Source organism: Vanellus vanellus (genome assembly GCF_965231255.1).
Source record: "Vanellus vanellus genome assembly, chromosome: Z".
NCBI classification, from domain to species: domain Eukaryota; kingdom Metazoa; phylum Chordata; class Aves; order Charadriiformes; family Charadriidae; genus Vanellus; species Vanellus vanellus.
The window spans coordinates 87,520,470-87,545,050 of NC_138908.1; the positions used below are offsets into that span (position 1 = coordinate 87,520,470).

At 47.5% G+C, this 24,581-nt stretch overlaps 1 protein-coding gene across 1 annotated transcript in view; it reads left to right on the top strand.

Moving 5' to 3' along the window:
- The window catches only part of DCC (DCC netrin 1 receptor), a gene marked incomplete at both ends in the record, with an annotated part of 609,880 nt that overhangs the window by 556,531 nt on the left and 28,768 nt on the right, over positions 1–24,581 (top strand). Inside the window, 4 exons of the mRNA XM_082497412.1 lie at positions 4,359–4,391; positions 14,064–14,129; positions 16,464–16,626; positions 23,670–23,896. Coding sequence (XP_082353538.1) covers positions 4,359–4,391; positions 14,064–14,129; positions 16,464–16,626; positions 23,670–23,896 — 489 coding nt within the window. The remainder of the gene's footprint in view (positions 1–4,358; positions 4,392–14,063; positions 14,130–16,463; positions 16,627–23,669; positions 23,897–24,581) is intronic.

Consider the following 24,581-nt stretch of genomic DNA (forward strand, 5'->3'; position numbering starts at 1 on the left):
ATTTCTCTAGGGAGGTCCCTTTTCATTTTGGAGCCTCCTGGAGGGACCTGTAATGACTCACTCCTATCCCCGAAGCAGGCATGCAAAATTGTGATTAAAAATCTCAGCAAACTGAGATGCGACTTGCCTTTGCACGGGGGAAGTTCTTCCCGATGTTTTTTCAGTATCTCTTATTAACAGGCTAATTAATACCCGCTCCTTCGTGACCGGGGAGAAGGAGCAGGCACAACAAGAACGCCCTTTTGGGGGTTTTTTGGGGCTGGTATTTCAGCGCCGGTGTGGTTGTGAGAGCAGCGCTTGTATCAGACTCCATTTCAAATTAACACGGAGAGAGATTCCTCCTCTCTCTTCCCCACTGCTTCTCTGTGTGAAGGTCTGTCACGATCTACCCAGAAATTATTAGTTATGAAGATGTAAGCAATATTACCGGGAGTGGGAAGCAAGGAGCTCTGCTCCTCGTGTTTTAACTGTCACTCATTCATTTGCACGAAGGTATGAAATTGCTTTGAAAAAGACGGGTAATTAATGAAAAAAACACTCCCAATGACATAAACAGCGAACCTATTCCAGGCGAGAAGCGCGGCGTATGAGAGGAGACGGGAGGGAAACTCCATTTTCAGCCGCGACGGAAGGCTGTGGGTGAATCGAGCCGGTGTCCTCGGCCGCCCCGGCAGAGAGTTCGTCCTTTTTCGGCTTCACCGCTGTCGGTGTCTCTAAAAGACGCTCTCGCCCATTCAGGCGGGGAGCGAAAAGCCTCCTACGACACTTTTCACGAATTAGCGAGAGAGTCGGGCGGAAAAAAAAAAAAAAAAAAAAAAAAAAAAAAAAGAAAAATTGGCTCAATTTGTCCCGAGCTTATCACCTCCTGCCCAGGTTTGCAGGGCTGACTTGTCCAAGTCGTGTTTGACTTGGGATGGCTTATTGGTAAGATCCTGATTATTTGTTCTCCCCTGCCAGGAGACGTGAAGGGGATAGCGCTTGGCGGGCGCTTCGTCTCTATCAAGCGGGGTGGCGCCAACTTCATTTCGCGCTCGCGATTTGGGCCAAGCGGAAGAGGTCTATTAAGAGTGAGTTTAAAACGAGTCAAGGCATCAAAATATAATAACCGCAGACTAATGAGATATGAAAAGATGCAGAGACCCAGATATCGAACTAAACCAAAAGATTAACGCGCTTGATAGCGCCTACTTTGTAATGTTTACCCTAAGTACCGTAAAACTCATTTGGGAAATGAATCCTAGATCAAGCGGCATCAACAGATACCAAAAAGATGAATTGATACATTTGTTACATCTTGTAATATCCTACAAGGACTATGTCTAATACCCTGCCATGAATACTTAACCATATCCACCCTAAATGTGTCACGTTCAATACTATTCAACTGGTTTTCTTGACAAATCTAGCCCTACGCTTGAGGTGAAAAGACTTTCCGAAGTCTTGAGTGCGTTGCGAATTACGCAGAACTGTTTCTTCCCTGCCCTTGATGATTACTACCAGAAGATGCGGACGTGCCATAGGGTGATGTGTCAAACCCGTGTCCCGATCAGAGGAAGTTTTAAACCGGGAGGAACCGAACAAGCGTCAAAGATCCTCTTGAGTCCCCTGCTGCCTTCCTTCACATATTATAGCACGTAAAGTTCCCTCCGAGGAAACCCAGCCGTTGCTTGTGGTGTCGTTGCAACGTGCGCGTTTGTCGTGATTTTCCTTTGCTAACGAAAACGTAGTGATCTGTGAGAAGGAGATAACGTGGAGTAGTAAATACCACTACCGCGGAGCGAGGAGTTTATATTCTTCCACCGCAGCTCCGCGGACCGTGATACACAGGCAAAGAGGCAAATCCTTCCCTTATGTAAATCGGCGTTACACCGGTAACTTCAATCGCTCTCCGGCAGTTTCCATCAGTCGAGGATCTGCTTTATTTTTTATGGTCTGGCAGCTTAAATTTATCACGTAAAGCGTGAAGAATCTGCTACGCGCATTCTTAGGGACCCGCAACAGAAGGATAAAAAGGGATTGAACATCCCACCTTTGCTTTGCGGTTATATAATTTAGGCCAAAATTAGAGGGCGTTACTAGGGGTTTTTTTTTCTTACCGCTTACCGAATCTGGGTGATTTCAGTAAATATGATGTGTGGAAGAGAAGCAGAGAGCGCCCAAATAGTATGCATATTTTGCAGCCTTTCAGGGTGTATTGCCATGGATTTCCCCTGAAGTTAAATTCCGGCTCTCCAAGTTACATGACTTCTATGGCATATAAATTTTTGGAAGTTCTTGAAGTTGCAGAAGTAAATAAATAATCTGAAATTCGTTTGCGACTGCCCGTTGAAACGCGACAACTACAGATTGAATGAATGAACCGGCGACAGACAAGGAGGAGGATTTCCTCAAGCTTTTAAATAACTTCTTAGTTATTGGGTTTGGGGTTTTTTTTTTCATCTGTTATAGAAACGAGCAAATCTCAGGACTGCACTTGCTAAATGTGCTTTTGCTTCCTTCCGCTCAGCCGTACCCATTCTGGATTTCAAACCGACCTTGTGTGCTGAGCTCCTTTAATTGCCGAAAATGAACGCGTAAGCGTTCTGCTTATCGGAATCGCACAAAACGCTACATCAATATATATAACCTGAAAAAAAAGCTGCCTGTTAATGCGCCTGTAGACATAATGTCGAGCATGAATAAAACACCGGAGCAGATGTGTTCTGAAAGAGTGGAAAGAGGGAGAGAGAGGGAAGAAGAGGTCATGGGCTGAGCTTCACAGCACTCTCAGATATTCCCATCGTGCCGAGATCGGCGAGGAAAACTATCCACGGCCTTTCCACGGGACACCAGTTTAAAAGTCGCCACTGGACCATTGCCACAAGCGCCCTGAAACCGCCGCTGATGCCGGTCCCCCCCCGCCTTGACCCCGCTTTGGGCAGGGATGCCGTGGGGCAGCATTTCTAGCCCTGCAGTGCCCTCTAATGCTGCCTCGGCGCCGCGGTTCAGCACCAGCGCGTCCCCGTTCATAACCGGCACCATCCGGGGACCCCCATCACCTGCCCGCCGCAGCTATCGCCCACCCGGGCCGCGGCGTCGCGCGGCGCTGGAGGTGTTGGGGGATGGCCAGGGCAGCGTCTAAGCGGCATCACCGCTTGGGCGGAGGTAACGTCAGCTGCGAGCGAGGATTCCTGTTTTCATGACTAGATTTGTCCTAAGGGAAAGGTGATAACCCGGGGACGGCTCAGCGGGGAAGCGCGGGCTCACGGATTTCTAGAAAGTTGGAGGCAACGTGCGCCGTAGACCCCTCTTCTTCTTTGCATCCGTACAAAAAAAAAAAAAAAAAAAAAGCCTGAGAGGGGAAAAATAAGAATTACCTGAGGGTTTGGGGGTCATCGAAGGAGCTCTTCCCCTTCTGCCACAGGCGTGGAGCGCGTAGATGCGCCCGCAAATGTAAATCACTGCTGGTTCAGTACCTCCTTTTGTTCCTCGCGGCAGGCCATGATCTATGGAGGTTTTGTCGGGATTTTAGCAGCCCCGGGGAGCAGCGCGCTCTGCCCCCGCAGGCGGTGGTTGTTTGACTTCCAGATTCACGTGCCAAAGCACTTCTTTCCCCCCCTTAACCCCCCTCTCCCCCAATTTCCCGTGCTTCAGATTCTTGCATAATTTATTAAGCAGAGGACTGGTTAACGCTCTACCCTAAAGTTTAATTCCCTCGGCCGTATCATAAATAGTCAGAAGTTGTAGCTGTGCAGGAAAGCTTTTAATACATCTATTGAATGTTGAAGCCTCGTCTGGTGCACCTCGGATCCCGCTATCTTTTATGGTTATTATGCAAAAACATGTAAATAGCTTTAAACCCCTTTGTAAAAAAGCTGAAACGATGACAATATAAGTCAGACCGAGTTTTCCACGTGTAGCTGATTTGACTGTAATTATTCAAAGAAGCGGTGCCTCTCTCTCTTCCTTTCCCTTCTCGCTTAATTAAGTGTCCCGGATCGTATGGAAAAAGCACAGGAGAATGAAAAAGTGCTGCGGTAAAGGTGTCACGGTTGGAAATATCTGCTACAAGGTGTGGTTCAAACGGTGTCCGAGGGGCGTCTGGACGATGCTCGTAGTTTAGCGTTAGGCCGTGCTGCGGGGAGTTGGGCTCCATGACCCCTATGGGTCCAACTGGAGATGCCCTGTGACTCGATAATTCTGTCTTTGTCCTCTCGGTTCTCCAGGATCTCTCTGAAAAACGGGGAAGGTAAAACCCCTCCTGTCCTCCCGCACCGTCCGGGCCCGGCGCGGGACGGCCGCCCCGCGCCACCCCGCTAACGCGTCACCTCGCCGGCGAGGAGCTGGCAGCCTCTAATGACGGTCTCTCTTTCTTGCAGCCGAGCACCCTGACAAAATGGCTAATGACCAAGGTAAGGTGCCCTCAATCCGTGGCCTTCGCGGCCGGGGACGGGGAGGGGGGAGGACACACGCCGGGGAGGGGGTCGCGCATCTCACCTGGGCCGCGCACCTGAGGAGGCAGCCGCCGGCGCCATAATTAATCTTGTTAATGAAGTTCTGCTCAGCTGAGGCTGCCGCTTTGCTGGGGAAGATGTAAATTTTCGGGAGAGGAAATTGTTTTGTCTCTTTTCTGAAGGACCAATTAAAATGTCAAGCTTCTTTGTATGAAATAAATTTTTAGTCTCTCTGCTGCACTCCTGAATAATTCACATTAAGTATAATTAAGCTCAGCATAATTTCCAGGCTCCTCTTGCACCCTTCCGTGGGTTACGGAGTAAAGTGCAAAAAGCCTCGCCGTGAGAAATCATAAATCATCTTTTCTCTCGAAGCAGCAGCTCCTGTTTAATAATAGCAAAGTTTAGTCAACTTTTCAAGGCATTATCATTACTTTTTCCAAACATGAATATATGTCTGATTAGTCACCGTTCCTCTGCTCCTGTCTCCTTTGGGTTTCTTGTGAAGCCTGTTTCTAGGATATTTTCCCCCCCTTTTTTTTTTTTTTAACTTTAGGCCTATTTATTCCGAAGTATTTCTTTCAATTACAGCGAGAGCAGTGGGCATTTCTGTGCCGTCTCCCCAAGGACACGGCCACGGTGACATTTGGAAACCTCAGACCTGATCTTGGGAGGTTTATTTGGATTTGAACTCTCACTTCGCGCCAGTTTAAAAGGCAAAGCGAGGTGTAAACCTCACATCCCCGGCTTCACCTCACAGCTACCACCTTACCCCAATTTAGTGAGTTGAGTTAACCTGCAACGGATGATTCCTAGGGAAGCCAAAAAAGCGTTATTTAGAGGATCAAAGCCACCTCCAGGCCCTTTGATGGGTTTTACTTTGACCCGGAGCATCCCTGGAGGTTACCCAGAGCGTATTTCACGTTGTACGAGGGAGCTCGTACAGTCTCACAACCAGGCCACCCATCGGAGATTCTCAGCCCGTTTTGGAAAGTCACCCTCTGCTTTCAGCGTATGGTTTGCTGAAAAAAGCAGAAGTCCACAAATTATAAAATAAAAAGCTCGGTTTGCGCCGTATGATTCTTGGCACCACGGCACACGCAAATTAAAAATGTCAGGTTTGACTAGATTAAAAACTGGTTTTAAAGGGTAAAAGCGACAGGTTACAGAGAAGCCCGAAAGTAAATCCTCAGTATATTTTTTTCTCAAATGCGCGTTTAAGATGTTTGCAGGCGGGTTTGGAAAACCTAGGAGAGGTTTCAGCACGAAGTAGCACCTGGTAAGCAGGACTGGAAAAGTGTCCAGTTCAGTTTAAAAAAAAAAAAAAAAAAAAGGGAAAAAAAGTAAGATTGGAGGGAAAGTAGAGTTTGTGGTTTAGTTCTTCACTGAGTGTGTCGCTCTCTTTCAGCGTAACTGTCTGGTTGTGTGGCCATACTGTTGTGCTTGTTAATGGACCTCAAACTGCCACGGAAAAAGGGAGGTCTGGGTCTGGGTCGTTTTCCTTCTGTGCGTCGTGTTCCTTTGGGAACGCTGTGCCCCTTGCTAGGGTTTTCCTTGCTACGGGAAATAATCATAGAATGGTTTAGGGTGGAAGGGACCTTGAAGATCGCCCAGTTCCAACCTCCCTCCCATGGGCAGGGACACCTCCCACCAGCCCAGGTTGCTCCAAGCCCCGTCCAACCTGGCCTTGACCACCTCCAGGGAAATAATTCATCGTTCTTGTAGAGCCTGAAGAGTGTTTGCAACCTATTTAGTGACCGATCCACCATGTAGACTTTAAAACAGGGAAAATTTCAACCGATCTGGTGTAACTACTTGCGGCGTGAGGTCTGGCTGAAGCGTATCCCCAGGGCGGTAACATTGTGTTGGCGTTGCAGCCGTCGTCTCTCAATTCCCAATGGATTCGGGGATGGGGGGGGGGGGCAGTTTCTGTTTTGGTTTGAGTCAAAAAACTTACCAAATTGAAATGAGGTTAGTGTGTCTTCAGCAGACAGCAGGTATGCACAGCATGAGGTAAGGACGCTCAGCCACTCCTGGTACGTAACTACTGTCTTTTGCCCGGGTAGTTGAAATAAAATTCCTTTTCCTTCTTTAGCACTGTGGTATATAAGGAGGAGAAATCTTCAGCCTTTTGTTATATCTTCCATAGGCTTGTTGATATCGGAATTCACCTTCCGTTCCTACCTGACCGCAAGGATGAATTCTAATAAGACAAAGTCCGAGGTCTTCGCTGGCCTTTACTCGATCTTCGGGCACCTCTCTTAAAGACGGGTTCGTGGCGCCAGGTCTCGCCGTAACTGCGCTCCAAGCACAGGCGTTAAGACAAAGTCAAAGTTTCTACAAGCTCATTTGCCTTAGAAATCATCAAAGCTAATTCTTTAATCATCGGAAACCAATGCCGACTGAAGTCAGTGGGAGCCTTTTAAATTACTCTGTGCTTTGGACAAGGCCTTCAGGGCCATCTCTGCCACAAATGCAATTCTTATCGAGTGACGTGAATTAACTCTGGTAGGTCGTCGCTCTCTAGTGCCGGCTGGTGGTTCCTGAGTTCAGGAAGCAAAATTCACTTACGTGGCAGAGAAGCAGTGTTGGAGGGTGTGGGATACTCGAGGGGGTTTGGGCAGCGACACCAAAGTTTCGGGGCATGAGGAGATGGAGCTTTGAAGAACCCGGATGTGGGGTCAGCCGGAAGGGGCGGTACAGCTGCTGCCGTCCTTTGGGGCAAAAAAAAAAAATGGAGATGGGGAGGAGAGGAGAGTTTGGGGAGAACTTCAGAGGTTTCTTGGTCCGGGCAGATGTGCTCCCTGTTGTGACAACTCCTTGGGAGAGCAGAAACCAGCCGCTGCAAGAAGGGGCTATGGTGGAGAAGAGGAAGGAGCCAGGAGATCCCTCACCTCCATTACTTCATTCTTGTCCGTAAGCGATGGACAGAGTAGAGCCCATCCCATCCCATCCCATCCCACCCCATCCCATCCCATCCCACCCCATCCCATCCCATCCCATCCCATCCCACCCCACCCCATCCCATCCCATCCCACCCCATCCCACCCCATCCCACCCCATCCCACCCCATCCCACCCCATCCCATCCCATCCCATCCCATCCCATCCCATCCCATCCCAGCTCTGGTCAGCAGCTGTCTGATAAGAGAATGAGAAGTCCTGTTGACGAAATGCAAATAATGCTCCCAGGGTGCAAACGCTGTTATCCGAAGGGCAAAAAGAGGAGTGTCAGCATCTAGAGGATCAAATTAGACGTTTCCCAAGAGAGCCCTTAAACCTGAAATGGGCACCAAGCCCGTAAATGTGTCAGCTTCTTTTCACGTTTTTATTTTGCATGTATGCAACTGGTAGAGCAGGGCATATGCAAAGGTCGTAAAAATGGTAATATAAAAGTAAGAATAAAATCGAAGTTACTGATGCTCAAGAGAGAATTTTTCTCACAAACCTTATGTACGTGGGACAAGGCCAGTTGCTTTCAGGTGAGCTGTTGTAGAGGCTTCCTGGAGTCTAAAAAACTCTCATTTATGATTTTCATCTGAAATATATAGAGGCAAACTGGGCAAAGAAGAAATTAATTCATTGTGGTTTATCTTGCCCCAGTTTCCATTAGATAAAACAAATTCTTTAGTCCGTATTTTGTCAGTATAGGACTTGTCAACATTTTTGTGTTGCCATCGGAATTAGATCTCTGCAAGAGGAAAAAAAAAAGCCAATTTCTGCCTGGGGACTCCAAATGTTTTAAAACATCCCCTGTAAATTTTGATAAAAGGAAGCACACACAGTTTGGAACAAACGTTTCTCCTTATCTTAGGAAATTTCAATACGTTTTGTTGTTCAGTTGTTTTCTGAAAACTTACCTCTTGTGAGATGGGTCGCATAATCTGGATAAAGTCATGTATCACTGTAGAAAATTGGAATACGGGCACGATTATGGTTTGGTTGTTTTTTTTTTTTTTATATGTGGCATTGCTCTTTTTAAACCATAAATGGGATATTTGCAAGTTCATATTTAATCTTTTCTGCCATGGTGAGGCCAGTGGGAGCTCTCCTCTTCCCCACTCCCGGAGCAGCGCCGGTGACCATACCCAGGCTCCGCAAAAAGCCCATGGAGAAGATCATCCGAGACAGCTTTTGCTTCCAAATCCCGAGGAAAACAGTGGTCTGCATGGTTTTGCATCCAGTCCGGAGGATTGTGGAAGGGTTTCCAAGTGGTGCTGGGGGACTTTGGCTCTCTTGAAGAGGAGATGAACGCCGAGTGTTTGACCACACACTTGCGGTGTTACACCTCGGTGCTCTGCATCTCCTGTGTTAACAGTGCACCTCTACCGAAAGCTTTCGGAGCAAAAGGAGTCGAAGCGCAGTCTAGTCACGCCTGGAATTTGGCTTTCTGCCGTTCAACCTTTGCCATGTTGGATTAGTGCAGGCGTGTCGCTGTTTGCCCATCTGAAACCTTCTTGCGCTCGTTTTTCTGCATATGCCTTCACGCTTGAAAACAGCTGCCGGTACATCTGCAGCCTGATATCAGCCCCAAACCAGTCACATCGTCTCATACGGTGACTGCAGAAGGCATCAAGTTTGCCTTTTTTTTTTTTTTTTTTTTTTTTTTTTTCTGTTAAAGCTTTCCATGGCTCCGGGTTTTCGGTTCTGAAGCTGTTTTGCAAACTCTGAGCGTAGCGGGAGTGAAAGGATGAGCGGTTCAGATCTTTTTTCAAAGAGCTGCTTCCTAAACAAATAATGCAGCGGTCTGTAACGCTCTTCGCCAGAGAAAAGGAATAAGAAGTATCCCATTTATAATGCCTTCTGGGGAAAAAAAAAAAAAAAAAAGCCTTTTAAACTCTTGTCATCTGGCTGTGTTTACCAAGCAGGTGTAGAAACTCTTTCTTAAGGTCCAAAAAGCATCTCAGAAGGCAAGGCATGCTTGGAATTTAAAGAAGAAGCTGAGCTCTTCAGCTGCCACCAGCCCAAAGTGGGGTCTCCTTCGTTATCAGGTGCTGATCGTAGAAGACAGAGGTCCTCGTGCTCCGGCTTGTTTAAATGCCAATGGATGCAGAACCTCAGCGATGAAAGCTAAAATTGTACCTCCCAAAGTCTGACAAATAACGTGGTCAATGGGCAGAGGAGGGTACCTTCAAAAACTGGCTTTCTCCATCCAAGATAAGCAGGTTCGGTTGTGGTTATGAGGTTCCTTCTCTCATCACTGACCAAAGAGGGAACTTGTGAATGGCCACGCACACGGAGGTGGATGTTCTTGGTGTTCTCTGAAGTCAGCGCGTGGCCCACCGCTCCGCCTCGCGGCTGGGTGTGCGAATACACAATGTGGCCACACAGCATTACCCATCTCAGGCTGAGCTGGTGTCCAGCTTCCAGGGTGAAGAGCAGCTTCTGGAGCGACACTGAACTGCGTAACATGTATTATTCAACCTTTCTCTCTCCTGACTTGTATTTCTACCTTCCCAGAAGATGATGCCAAATTGGAACAGGGCACTAGGGGCATGTCCTCTTCTTCTTAGACATCTGCACATCTGCTCTGGGCAGAAGCTCCTGTTGCCCCTTTCTTTTCAGCCATCCTCCTTACTCTGCTTTTACTCTGCTATGTCTGAGCTTCCTTATCCCACCAGCTTTCCAAGAGGGCTGCGGGTCAGCAGCGAGCTGGAGCTGCCCCCCAAAGGCAACTTGCTGTCTTCTGCAATCTTCTGCTCTATCCTGGAGCAGGTTTCCGACTCCTCAGCGCCATAACTAACGTAGGGAGCTCAGCTTTTCCCTGGAAACAGAAGAGCAGCTTTTCTGATGGCACTGTATGCCTGACAGCTTGTGTTGGCTGTGAGATCCAAAGACTTAGTTTGCATGCTTGAACCTCCCAAAGACTTAGTTTGCGTGCTTGGACCTCCCGAAGACTTGGTTTGCATGCTTGGACCTCCCGAAGACTTGGTTTGCATGCTTGGACCTCCCGAAGACTTGGTTTGCATGCTTGGACCTCCCAAAGACTTGGTTTGCATGCTTGGACCTCCCAAAGACTTGGTTTGCATGCTTGAACATCGCCGGGGACACCCATGGGGCAGGAAACGTCACTTACAGCTTCTGCTATCTCATAGAAGAATATTGCTCAGCTTATTTTTTCCGTATTTTGGCCTGTTTAAGGCAAAAGACAGCGACAGTAGTAGTTTGGGGCCGTGTCTGGTTCAGAGGAGCATTCCCTCAACATCTACCGATCTGCCCGTGCCGTGCAGGGACACCTCAAGTTTGCAAATAAGGAAATTGTTCGAGGAAGGCATGAAAAAGGAAAGAGATTTGCAGCAAAATGCCGACGGAATTTTTGGCCAGTTTCCAAGTGCAGGAGACCTGAGAGGGTGAAGGACTGTTGTTGTCACCAACAACGTGGGGTTTGTTTGGTTTTGGTTTTTTTTTTTTTGCCTCCACGAGACCGAGTTGAAATGTTTTTTTCCTATAATGGCACCTGAGATGCAGTTGTGGGCAAAGTCTGTGCTTTTTCAGAGAAATACTCGAGTTACTGAAACGTGAAAAACAGACCTGGGGGAAAATAGAAGTTAAAGAGAGAGGTGAGAGGTGAGGAATGATACATAGGTTCATATGCATGCAGGTTATGGCACCTCTGAAGGTGTATTTCCACCTTTAATACAACTCATTAAAAATATAGGAAAGTCAAGTTTAAAGACTTTCTAACCTCCATTAAAAAAGGCACTTCTCAATGAAACAGCTGATTACTCACAATTTTATAATAGTTTGTTCCAAAAGACGGAGTAGTACAGAGGAAAAAAGCTCCACTGGAAACTGGTGGATGTTGAGGAGAGTCCATTGTCTGACCCAAAGAAACCCCACATGAGGTCCGGACATATTTGTTGAGTTACGCCCTCTTTGTTCATGACTTTCTGGCTGACCCTCAGGTTTTACATCTAAAGCAGTGGGACAGGAGTTTCGTACTGGTCTTCTGTAGGACGAGAAACCCACCAGTGGATTTGGGAAGGAAGTGGAGAGCGATAGCGAGCGCAGTGCCAACAGACGAGTGCCGTAAAGGTATTGAAGATGGAGTGGAAGCGCACGGATTAGCTTACTTTTAAAATTAGATGATGATAAAGGCGGTCGAAACCTGAGGCTTTGAAACTGCGTGAAGCAATAGCCTCGAAGCAGCAGTGCTTTCGCACATCGTTTGAGTTTCCTAAAGGGAACTATAACCTAAACTGTCGGCGAGTGAAAGGTAGGGGTAGAAGTGATTCACGGAGGTGTGTTGGCTTGGAACAGAGCAGGGATAACCCTTGGGGGTTTAAGCCCTACCTACCCTTGAACATATAAAAGCTTAGAACGCATCAGAGATTTAGCTCCCATCTCCTAGCTTTCCATGTTTATCCAAATATTGAATCATGTCTTAATCGGAGAACAGAGCCAAATTACCATAAATTCCATCGTGGCTATCCCTGACGATCAGTGCGGCTGAAATACCGTTTGGTTTTTGCGTTCCTGTTTCCTACCGGTGAAATTACCTCTGATTAGAAGTTGAGCCTTCAGTGAGTAAAGCTGGAAGACTCTGGAGCCTTGGGATGGTTTTACCGCTTCAAGGTGTTTCTAGCCCAAGAAGCCCCCGCGACGGTCGGCGCAGCCCGAGCCTTTCGCCAGAAATGAAATGGGCAGCTGTTGACGCAAATATTCGCAGGATGAAAAAGTCATGCGTAATGCCTTGAAAAGTGCTGTTACGCTAATTAAAAAAGTCCTAAACTTCAGAGTCGTCCATGCAGGGTTAGGGTGTTTTTTTTTTTTTTTAAGCCTGCGATATCCCGACTAAATTTTCCGCCACGTTAAGCTCCCGCTAAGATGTTTCGGTGTGGGCCAAACATAAAAAATAGTAAAATTTAGTACTCTCCCATGGAGATACCCAGTTTCCTAAGCACGGGGTCACCACATATGCACACGCTGCAGCGCGGTACCGTGAGTAGAACTGCTTTAGAGTGTCATCTTGGTAAACAAAATTACTATATACCTTACATTTACCTCTGTTTTGTCTGCTTTTACAGCTAAACATTTTGCAACCTTGCTTTCTTGGGATCAAGTTGTTGTAGCTGTGCAATTATGCTGATTGAAAAGATGATTACATTGAAGTCTCTTCTGATGATAATCATCTTCCCTCTATTTAGGGCCATTCATCACAAAATACTTTCCAAATTGGTAGACAAAGTTACGCCCGTGGATTTCGTCGCAATCCACGGAAATGCAAGTACCTCTGGAGAGGGATACGGCAGTTGTTTAACAGTGCACAGCAGCAACAAACAACTGCGGGAAAGTGAGAAAATGGGGTGGTTTAGGTTTTTTTTTGCATAATCTGCCAAGAGATCTGGTGTAGGTGGTGGTTGTTTGACGTAGAAGTGACCTGGAATGATCCCTGGTAATTCCCTGCCCTGCGCTAAGTTCTCAGAACTTCTATGCAATCCCTTCACCAACCCAAAACCCACTCTCGGGTCCTATTTGTCTGCCCGAAGGGATGGCAGAGCCGCAAAAATAGAGCGCCCAGGGGTCTTGCACAGTCGGTGTGCTGCTCCGGGGGCAGATCAGCTGAGACTCTGCCACCTGGGAAGACTTAAATGAAAAAAAGAATCCGCTTTGGAGGAATGAGGTGGCCACGTTTGGGGTTTTGCTCTAGGGCAGTATGCCCATAACCAAGAGCAAGCTGTTGGCGTGTGCTTGGTCTTCGCCAGAAGAGCGGTTTTTACCCCAAACCACTTCTTCCTGCGGACTTTGACCGCTCCCTCCCATACCGGTAGGGACGAAGAAGAGCTTGGTAGGACTTTACCAACCTTTGTGATTCTCCTTCTGTCAGAGATTAGGAAGCGGAGATGCTCTTGGCAGAAACATGGACATACCTACACGGCTGTTTAGCGCAAAGCTGATAAATAAGAAAAAAAAAAAAAAAAAGGAAGGTGAAAAGATGAACACCTCATATTTTACTGTATTAATTTAGAGTGCAGATGTTGCCTCAACGGCCAAAACATTTTTGGAGTAATAACCACATCCCTTCTTCTTTCTTTCCTTGGTGTTTTTTTTTTGTTTGGTTGGGTTTTTTTTGGTTTTTTAACGTCAGGGTTAGAAAAGAGGCAATCTTCTTGTAAAAACCAAGCAGTTGTGGGGTTATATTTCCGCAACCGGCAAAATAAATTAAAGAAAGCTCGCTTAATAGTGGGGGAAAGCCACCTGGCAGGTGGAGAACGTGCCTGCAGTTTTCTGTACGGCGCCGTCCCTCTGCCGCAGTTGCAGCCGTCGGAATTGTTCCCGGCACCCGCGGAGGGGGCACAGACGGATGCTGCCACCGTACCTCGGTTTGTCACTCTAACGAGCACATCTGGAGGAGGAGGAGGAGAGGGGGGGGAACCAAACCAAACAACCCAACAGAACAAGGCAAGCTGCTCAAAGGGCTGAAATTCAGTTTGCTTTCCAACGCCTGCTTTGATGACAGATTTTCCCCGGCACATATGGGATGACTTTCCCCCCTCCCCCCCCCCCCCTCCCCAGCACCGTTTGATGGTTTAAACGTTGTCAGACGGGCGCTGCCTCAAGCAACAAACGTGACTTTGCTGTTTTACTTGTTGTGCCGTGTCTGACGTGGGTTTTTTTTTTCTGCCCATAGGTCGTCACGGGGATGGCTCCTACTGGCCGGTGGACACCAACCTGATAGACAGGAGCAGTCTGAACGGTAAACACGAGCTCCCCCCAAGCCCCGCTCCACAATTAAGCGCACTTCTGGTGATAACCTCCTCCTTTTCTTCTGTTTATTGCTCTCTCGTTCCTCCCTCTGGTGGCTTGGAGGCCACCCGACGTGCCCACGGGTCGCACGCTCGCTGTTTTGCAGAGAAGAGTTATCTCGGCTGTTGAAAATCCCACCCGTTGTGCAAAACACCTGCTGCAAAGCAGGCAGTCGTTTGAACCAGAAATGTTAACAAAAAATAGGGTTAGGACACCATATATTCTGTTTCGGCTTTCTTAAAGCAGATGCCCAATACCCCTCAGATTTCCAGCGGATGCGGTATTCCCAAAAGTATGTCGCAGGGTACGATCATCCCATCGCAAGAGGACTTTTAGATGTCTCTCAGGCTGTGGGAACGCCTCTAGAAAAAAAAATAACAGCTTAGAAAAGAATTGTAAAATGCATTTCACGGTATTATATTTCAACGTGAGCTTTCTGCAGAAAACACCGTTCTTAAAATGAATTAATCCTGCCCTAAAATAGGAAGAAATGAGAGGAAACCCCGTGGATTAACAGAAATTAACTGAACCTAATCAGCGCCAGCTGGGGTGTAGATACGCCATCAATAACTTCTGATTCCAGACCCCATCTCCGTTACCTAATGAAGCATTGTCATCGCACATTATTGAATGAAACGACAGACAAGATTCCCACAAATGCGGTATCAAGTGAGGTTTGAAAGTACAAAGTAATTACAAGGCACATAGCTGATTAACTCGCGCTGATTATTTTCCTTCAGCCAAGACAAGGAGGGAATGCAAAATTTTATTACCTTTTCTGTCCTGCTTTGCTGCAGCCGTGGTTTCGGCTTTCCTCCTGCTCTTATAGTAGTTCATCATAATTATAAGAAAACTGACTTTGGAGAAGTCGAGAGAACTTCCAGGGACTGCAGTAAAGGGTAGGGAGTGAAAACTTTTTGGTTTTCTTGATAGCCGCTGTATTTTATGTGCTATATTCCTTCGATGCCGTTTACTCAGCGTGGAAATTAAAAAGAAAAAACCAAACTGAAATATTTGGGATTTCTATATTAGACCATTGTCATATTGAAAGGATGGCGCTCGCAGCTGCTTGTCTTATTCGGTTGCCTGGAAAAAAGCTATGTGAAAAAGCATTTAAATATTATTTAAATAGCATAATTGGTTAAGTAAAGAAAGGATATTAGGGCAGAAAATCAAGGCAGAATATTACAATTAAATTACAACTATCGCCAACTAAAACTGTTCTTTGGAAAGATTTCTCTTTTTTTTTTTTTTTTTTTTCCTTTTGGGTTCAGTTGTCCTAAAGGCAAAATGAGATCCCAGACAGGTGTTGTTTAGTTTATACATGGGACGTTGTGGGGATGATGCCACGTGAAAACTCTTGAATTCTTTTTCTTGTATCTTTGACATGGTGTCGCGCAGCTCTTCCCTTTTGCATCCCTTTGCACCGAATATTTGGTTTTTTCTCCAGGCTTAAGTGGAAAGACATTTTGGGCTTTGTGAGTTTGTAATCTTATAGGACGCCTAGCAGATTGCTTTAGCAGAGGGAACAAAAGGATTTCTCACTGCTGTGTGCGGGTGTCTGTAACGTACGACCCAACGCTGTGTTGGGCATCGCCCAGCGAGATAATAAAAATATGGCATGTGCTATTCCCAATGCAATTGGGGGAAAAAAAAAAAAAAAAGGTCGAAAGTAAGGGACCGGTGCTTGAAGTCCGTTTGGCTGGGATGTGACACGAGGAACGATGCTGTTTTCAGTCCCGTTGAAATGAAGGCAACTCATCACTTCGGAAGACTGAGCCCCTAACCTGCTCGGGTGTCGCGTGGGGATCTGCTCAGCACAGCAATAAACGGAACAGAATGTGATGTGGGACTGAGCGTGGGGTGAGCGCAGTTACTGACAAATGAATCGGGCGTTCAGGTTGGCTGATGCACAAGATATGTAGTTGCCTGTAAACAGGGAGAAAGCCTATATGGGCCATAAAGGGAAAAATCCATAGTCCCTGTATTTCCATTTTCAGCTGATAATAGCAAAAAAATGAGCCGAGAGTTATTGACTCCCTCCATGGGGTTATTAACACCCGGAAAGCGCAAAGTCGTTACCGCTTAAATATTTTCCCGTTTGCTGTGCCCCTGAAATGCAGCGAGACGTAAATTTCAGCTCTTTACGGTGCCCTTCTGCACCCTCCGTCTGCTTTTTGGGAGGAATTCGTGCCGTGATGTGTTTGATTTCCTGGGTGTCTCCTAAAGAGGGGGGGGAGCGAGCCCAGCGCTAACCGTCCCCTCGTCGTCTCTCTTCTTTCAGAGCCTCCCATCGGGCAGATGCACCCTCCCCACGGCAGCGTCACGCCCCAGAAGAACAGCAACCTCCTCGTCATCATCGTCGTCACCGTCGGCGTCATCACGGTGGTGGTGGTGGCGGTGGTGGCCGTCATCTGCACCAGGCGTTCCTCGGCGCAGCAGAGGAAGTACGTTCTCAAATTCGGGGGGGGGGGGGGGATGGAAGGGATGAAGCGATGCTCAGCTTCAAAAGAGATGTGGGCGATAAGGAGACGCGGATCTGGGACTGAACTGTATTTTGGGGCTCAATCTTTGGATTTTGGAGGTGTCGCTCCTTGCGGGTGGGGGGAGAATATCCCCCGGCTGCGGAGTAAACCGCGGAGGATGAGTACCGCTGGCACGGCGAGCCTTGAAGAACTAAATCTGCCGTGCACAGCTCTCTGTTGTTTATATTGCCAAGTATAGTTCGGGCACAGGAAAGAATCAATTCCATTGATTTAAAGGCGAAAAAAAAAACCCAAAAAACAAAAACCAAGTCTTTTCTGTGCCTGGTGATGCTGTCAGGCGTTCTGACTCTGCGCCCGCACAGCTGAGAAACACAGATGGTCCTGCTCACTTGCTAACCTTTGGGAGGGCAGTATCCTCTCCAGCCAGTCTGTCTCCAAAAGTCTTCCGGTAAAAAGCATCAACAACTCTTTCTCCAGGTAATTCTCCTATACTTAAAAAAAAAAAAAAAAAACCACCCCAAACCGAAACAGTCTATAGATAATTGCGGGGAAAAAATCTTTAGGCTTCTTCTGAAAGGCTATAAAAAGGCAGCAGCGTAAAGCACACGGCTTTTCGCAGCCTTTAGGAGAAATTAGATGTGGAGTCAATGGGTTTGAAGCAGAGCTGCGTTTGATGCATTGAATGCATTGAAGGTTATTATACTATTAATGATTTTACTATTAATTCATTGTATTATTATGCTATTATGAAAGACTGGACACGGGAAAGTGAAGTTTAATGATAGTTTGCCCACAAGGATGCACTTAAAGGGCTTAAAAAAGGGTGGCAGGATGAAAGCGGGGCTGGGGGACCGAAGAGCTCCCACCTTTGCTAAAATCAGCTTTGGGCCGGCGGAGCATGGCCAGATGGCAGCTTGTCGTGTTTTACAGGGGGGGTTTACCCCCTGCATCCGTACGGGTTGGGGGCTGACCCGCTGGAGAGCAGCTCTGTGCGAAGGCACCGGGGAGTCCTGGGGGCCAACAGGATGCCCATGAGCCAGCAATGTGCCCTGGTGGCCAAGAAGGCCAATGGCATCCTGGGGGGCATCAAGCAGAGTGTGGCCAGCAGGTGGAGGGAGGTCATCCTTCCCCTCTCCTCTGCCCTGGGGGAGGTCACATCTGGAGCGCTGTGTCCAGTTCGGGGCTCCCCGGGTCAAGAGGGACAGGGAACTGCTGGAGAGGGTCCAGCAAAGGGCTACGGAGATGATGAGGGGACTGGAGCATCTTTCTGCTGAGGAGAGGCTGAGGGAGTTGGGCCTTTTCAGTCTGGAGAAGACTGAAGGGGGATCTTCTCAATGCTTCTAAATCCTTCAAGAGCGGGTGCCGGGGGGATGGGACCAGTCTTTGTTCAGCGGTGCCCAGTGACAGGACAAGAGGGAACGGGCACAAACGTGACCATAGGTGGTTCCATCTCAACCTGAGGAGGGACTTCTTTCGTTTGAGGGTGGCAGAGCACTGGCACAGCTGCCCAGAGAGGTGGGGGAGTCTCCCACTCCGGAGCCATTCCAAACCCGCCTGGACGTGTCCTGTGCCACTGCTGGAGGTGCCCCTGCTGTGGTGGGGGGTGGCACTGGGGGAGCTCCAGAGGGCCCTTCCCACCCTGACCAGTCTGGGATGCTGTGATTCTGTGAAGTGCTTTCTCTAAAGACTCATATTTGAGAGTAGATTTTTTTTTTAAATAAGAAAGCTCTCATTTAGGCAGAAAAGTAAGGGCCCGTGCTTTCAGGAGCACTGGGCTAGTTGAATGACGAACTGATTTGAAAATCTGCTTCTATTGTGCGTCTGAACACCTGAAAATCAGGCCATCGTGGGAAGGGAATGGAAATTCTTTTGTCGAATAGAGTTTACTGAATCAAGGCTGAATCTCTCTTGAGTTTCGAAGAGGGAAAAGAGAATTACAAGAGAGAGAAACACACAGATTCATCTGTCCAGAATTAGGCGCCTAACACTGAAATATCCAAGTTTGAACTGATCAACCTTGACCTCCTCTGTAGCCCCTGGGGAGGAACAGGGATGTTCAAAGAATCGCCCGTCTTAGGAGACAGGGGAAGACTTGCCATCTGAAGGTGCTTACGGCTGTCCAGTGAATAAAAAAAAAAAATGTGAAATTGCCGGATTTGGATTTGCTGTTTAACTTCTAAATGCCTATACCATGGGCGGGTGAATCTCACCCAAGTTGCCCCAAACAAAGCGTTTCCGCACTGAAAGTGGGGAATAAATAGGGCACTAAAAATTAAACCAATGGATGTTAAATTTAATGCAACGGGAAAAATCCTGAATTTCCTCAAAACGGAGCTTGGTGGTGGGAATGACTTTGTCTCTGACCTGCCTGGAGGGATGCACACCGAGAGTTTAGATTCAGGCTTTTATTGGCAGCTGGTTCTTAGTTTAAAATCACGGATGACCTACCAAACAGAAGGACTGCGGTAAGGGTAAAGGCCAAGTCTCGTTGGGTAATGCGTGTGTCCTTCCCCACAGCAAAAACTTGCAGGTGACGGAATAATCTGCTGTAAGCCTTCAGTGGAGGAAAGTCGTATTTCTTAAGTTAATTAAAACTTGGCTGAACAAAGCACAATAAAGCATATTATACAGAACAACCTGGTACTGACCTAGCTGGCTTCGTAGGTATTTTCTGGCTGAGCCGTCTGGGGAGGAATGAAATATCAGCCATACAAAGGCTGTGACAATCTGACGCCAGTGAAAAATAGGGGAGGAAAATGTGTGTAAAGATTCAGGTGCAATAACTTACCCGGTTGTGCGGAAGGGGAACGTGCGGCTCCTGCGGTAATTGAGATTCATCCCTTCGCCGGAATTACGTCTTCCGCGGCACGAGCCACTCGCTGCCCTGCCCTGGTAGCGGCTGCTGGTGTGGTGCCACGCGGGATGGACGATGGGGCCACCCATCAGCTCCCTCCTTCGGTGCACGCCTGCTCCAGGCAGGGCAGTCCAGAGCTTCAGCTTAGAGAAGATGAATCCCGGTTGAATCTTAAAATAAGGGAAAATATCACTTTGTGCAGCATACACCCGAACTGCAGGACCTGCTTCTTCCAGGGATTTTTTTAAGGCTTCAAGGTATAAGGAGAATTTGGAACATGCCAGAATAATTAGCCTACGGACTGGTAAGACGAAGTTATGACTACCACGGGAGAAAAGGTGGTGGTGGGCATCTAGTTCATGCCTGGTGGGTAAACAGTGCGTATTTAAGCCATTAAAAATGCATCATAGAATGGGAAGTTGGAAGGATTAGAAGTTGGAAGAAGAGTTAGATTGGACCTTAAAGACCATCAAGTTCCAACCCCCCTGCCATGGGCAGGGACACTTCCCACCAGCCCAGGTTGCTCCAAGTCCGGTCTTGAACAAGTGCCCAACCAATTAATGTGCTGGATGGGGCAGCTGTGTGAAAAGAGACTACAAAAATTAAGCTCAGGCTAGTTGAAGTCCTCTTCTAAGTAATAGGGATGTTTCAGTACACATTCGGGAAGGCTCAGGGGAGCCAAAAGCGGAATCATAGAATGGATAGAGTTGGAAGGGGCCTTAAAGACCATCTAGTTGGTGGTGGCCACCTCCCACCAGCCCAGGTACCAATCAGACTCAAACTAACGGGGAATGAGTTGGCAGCCGCTAAAGAGCCTCCGTATTTCACCGCCGTGTTCCTTGGAGATGCTCCTGGGTTTCGGCGTGCCCTCCACGCTGGGGTAGCTCGTTAGCGGTGGCCTCTGCCCCGTCTGTGGCGCGAGGCCGGTCTTCCCACGGGGAAGAGGACCGTCAGGCCTCCGAAACTGCCCCTGCCCCGTGAGAAAATACATCCAACCAGACCAGGACAGGATGGTTACCCGTGGTTTTTTACAAGCAAAAAACCCCACATTTTTCCCAAGAAAACTGTTTATTTCTAAGCTCTTCAGATAGAGACATCTTGAATTGGGGTTAAAAACAATAAAGTAGGCTGAGTTGTTATAACCTTAAGTGTTTGCTCCGGGGTAACGTAACCGTAAAATGAAGGCAATGAAGAGTAATGCCACTCCGGAGCGTTTGAAAAATTATCCTGTGTGTCTTGTTAGGAGCTGTGTGGGTCCGCAGTGTGACGGCTGCAGTCGCTGCCCAGGCGGTGGTGGGCTGGAAACTATCGAAATAGTCAACGAGGAGGAGTGTCTTCTCCAGAAAGCTTATTTTGAAAGTACAGCTGAAGTTCTGCTCTCGTTCTTCAAGATTACATGGCCCTGATACATATTTTAAGGGCCGAGCTGAACTCTGGTTTTATATCCATCCATATATATCATTATGGTGGGCGAGTTGGATGCATTCGGTGGTGGAAAAGACTCGACCAACAACGGAAACGCTGCCATATGGGATCAGTTCTTCAATTCCAAACTCTTTGCTTTCCCAATCCCGGCTGCCGTTATAAAAGGGGTAATGGACTAAATTTGGATCCCACTGTAAATCTCAAGGCGAACTTCCGAAGCATCAGTTTCCATTGCTGCAGCGGAGGTTTGGGACGTTGAAGCTTTTATGACTGTCTTCTGTAGATAGAATGGGCTTCTCTGGTGCTGCAAAGATGCTGCCTCCCCCCCCGAAACTGAGGGTAGACACGTTTTTAGAAGCCGAATCTCAACTTTTGCATTGGGTAAACAAAACCTTCCCGGAGAGGATATATTTTCCTTTGTTATCGGTGACCTTTTCGTGTGAGCTCCTGGCTCAGGTTCCATTTGCTACTCCCGGGCTGTCAGAACGTCAATAATTTGTGAGAAAAAAGCAATGCAACCCAAGCTAGATCATTGCATATATTTTTAAATGATGTCATTGCTGTAGCGGTTTTGTCGTTGCGGTTGGAATGACATATTCATTATAACCCCCTCTTTACAGTTGGGTATAAAATCACTTTGGGGCTAAAATTTCTCTTGCCTAGCTCGAGGCTGGAGAAACGAATTCTTTTCTATTGAAAGTGACAAAAAAGCTGCTGTATCCCGAAGTGAAGAAAGTCATTCCTTGTTTAGAACCAAAAGTACAGTCTTTTTTTGGAGGTGAGCCAGAAAGAACAACTTTACTTTTTAACTTCAGGCGGATCGTACGTTAAGGTTTGAACAAAAGGGCTCGTGATTATTCTTGGAGGGCTTAATCGGGATGGGACCAGGGTCTGTGTGAGAAGGTATTAAAGGACTGTTTTTACTCCGTAGAGGCGAAGTGCAGTGCCTTTGCCCTGTTCTTTGAAATACCGTCATTTTAAATAACTAAGTTTTGGCAATTAGGGAGTAACGGACTAAACATAGGAAGGAATTATAACCAGAGCCCAACGGTTATATTTATTAGGTACTATACACAAAAAATCTCTGAAGGATCCCGGCTTCGCCTCCACCGCTGACTTTCCAGATCACATTTTAAAATGAATCTTTTGACCCTTGAAGTGCTTTTGGGGTAGCGACCGGTCAAAGGAGCTGAACCAATTTCTACCGTTAAGGGTGGCAGTTTGAGGACCGGGATAGTAAAACATCATCGCCATCAGCTCCGGGGGCTGAGTCGGGGCTGTGCCCTCGGTGCCGTTTTAAATTATAGGATTGTGTTTGTTCCTCCTCTTGAAAGCAAAACGTTTGGTGATGCGCATCGTCCTAACACGCATCTCTTGCTTTCTAGACCGGGCTGAGAAAATTCAGCAAAGAACAGAAATTGAGTCAAACACTTGGAGTTGCTTAAAGTTTAAAATTTCCTCGAGTTTTTGTTTGTTTTTTGTTTTTTTTTTTTCTGGTGAAATAACCCCATGCCATCTTCCAGAGTGCTGCCTGGAGGGCAGTTATCCGAGCACACCTCCACAAACGGTACCCGCGGTGCGAGTCCTAGGGATGCCCGAGGTTTGGCATGGCTTTCCGTGGATTCGGGAAAGAGCCTTCCCTTCAGGAGGCGCACCGCTGTGTTTTGGGGCGAGCATACGACGAGGGTAACGAGTATACGACGAGGGTAACGAGTAGCTGAGAGCGCTCAGTGCCCCTGGAAATCAAGGTTTTCTTTTTTTTTTTTTTTACCTGAAAGTGCACATGAATTTTAAAATACTCACCTGTAGCTCTGTGTATATCACAAGTATTTCTGCTTTTCCCCTTGGGACAGTAATATTCCTTTCGTTTCACAAAGTACTTCGAGATGTACAAAGGGAAAAACCGGGGGATAGAGTCCTTTTGGATTATTGAGCCAAAAAAACTCTAACAACAAGGCAGAAAAACTGTTCCTTCGGAGTTATTTGAATGGATAGATTTCTGATAAGACTTTCTCTACGGCTCTAAATCAGTCATTGTGCCCCCTATTTAAGGAGCTTATCTTTGCTTTAGAATAGAAAAACACGCGTATTTTGTTATAAATTGCCTGTGTAGTGGAGGGGAGGTGAAAGCGCGAGAGCGGCGGAGCGGGGCCATCCCCTCGTGGCGCGCTCCGCTCCCCGGAGGAGGTGGCCCGTTGACCCGCGAGCGTATTGCAATACCTATACGTAACGAGAGGAGAGTTGATGTTCTTCTGGGAAACGCTACTCTGGATTTCTTGTAATAAAAATACTGCTTTGGTGTAGATTTAAAGGAACGCAACGTACGCTGCACGCAGTTACGGAAGGTCTAAGCCGCGCGGAACTCGGCAGAAGTGGGCTCAGCAGTTTTCCGTCGCTGTTTGTTGGTGCGGGCATTCCACAAGTGCTGCTCTTCCTGAAATGAACCCATCCCCCCCTCCCCCCAACTTCCCTTCTCTTCCAGGAAGAGTGGTTTTCCCCAATTTCCGCATCGGTTGATGCAGATGACCCACCCTGCTGAGCCCCAGGTCCATCCCCCGGAGCAAACTCCGGGAAGCATAGGACCGCACCGGGATAACCGCTGTCCTTTGAAGGATACAACCGGAGGGGTTCCTTTGAGAGACGCCAATGAGGAGACATCACTCTTTTGGTCTTATAAAAGGGAAAAAAGTTCTTACGTGACAATTTTGATCTTTCTTTGCTGCAGGAAACGTGCAACTCACAGCGCGGGTAAAAGGAAGGGCAGCCAGAAGGACCTGAGACCGCCGGATCTGTGGATACACCACGAGGAGATGGAAATGAAGAACATCGAGAAGCCAACGGGCTCGGACCCCGCGGGAAGGGACTCCCCCATGCAGAGCTGTCAGGACATCACTCCCGTCAGCCACAGCCAGTCGGAAACGCAACTGGGCAGCAAGAGCACCCCGCAGCCCGGTGAGGGGCTCCGAGGGCAGGAGAGACACCAATTGCCTGGGTTTCACTTGTAGATTTGGGGAAATTAGAGTCGTAGAATTTGCGTCCAGCTTTTTTTTATTTTTTGTCCTTTTTTTTTTTTTTTTTTTTTTTTTAAGGAATACGCGTTTGCTTGGATGCACCAGAGATGAATAGCCTGAGTGGGTATTAAGCTTACTTGTCTGACAGTATTAAACCGATTTCATCCATGGTTTATTAAAATAGCAAAAGTAACATAAATATAAGGCTCGTGCGAGACAAGGTATGAAGGGAGAAATACAGCTTTTATTTCATTGCAAATTCCACCACTGAACATCCAGTTCCAAGCACGCTTTCTCTGTGACAAGCGTATTCTCTAGACTCTTGGAATACTTCAAATATCCTACACCAATGTGACTAAATCAGAGCATCCGTATTTCGGTACCGAAGCAGAGAGTCTGATTTCTACAGCTGCTGGGGCAGCTTGGAATGGCATTGGACATCGGCCCTCTGGTCTAGGTAGACGTGCTAGTGGTGGTCCAGGACCAAATAAGGGGAAGATGCAGGCGCATCTTGAACTTGCCGTGGTTGCCGTAGAAAAAAAAAGCCAAGCTGCCCAGGTTGGGAAGAGCCACCGTGAATTACCAGGTCTGTAGGATGGGCAATCAGGACGTAAGACTTTGTGGCA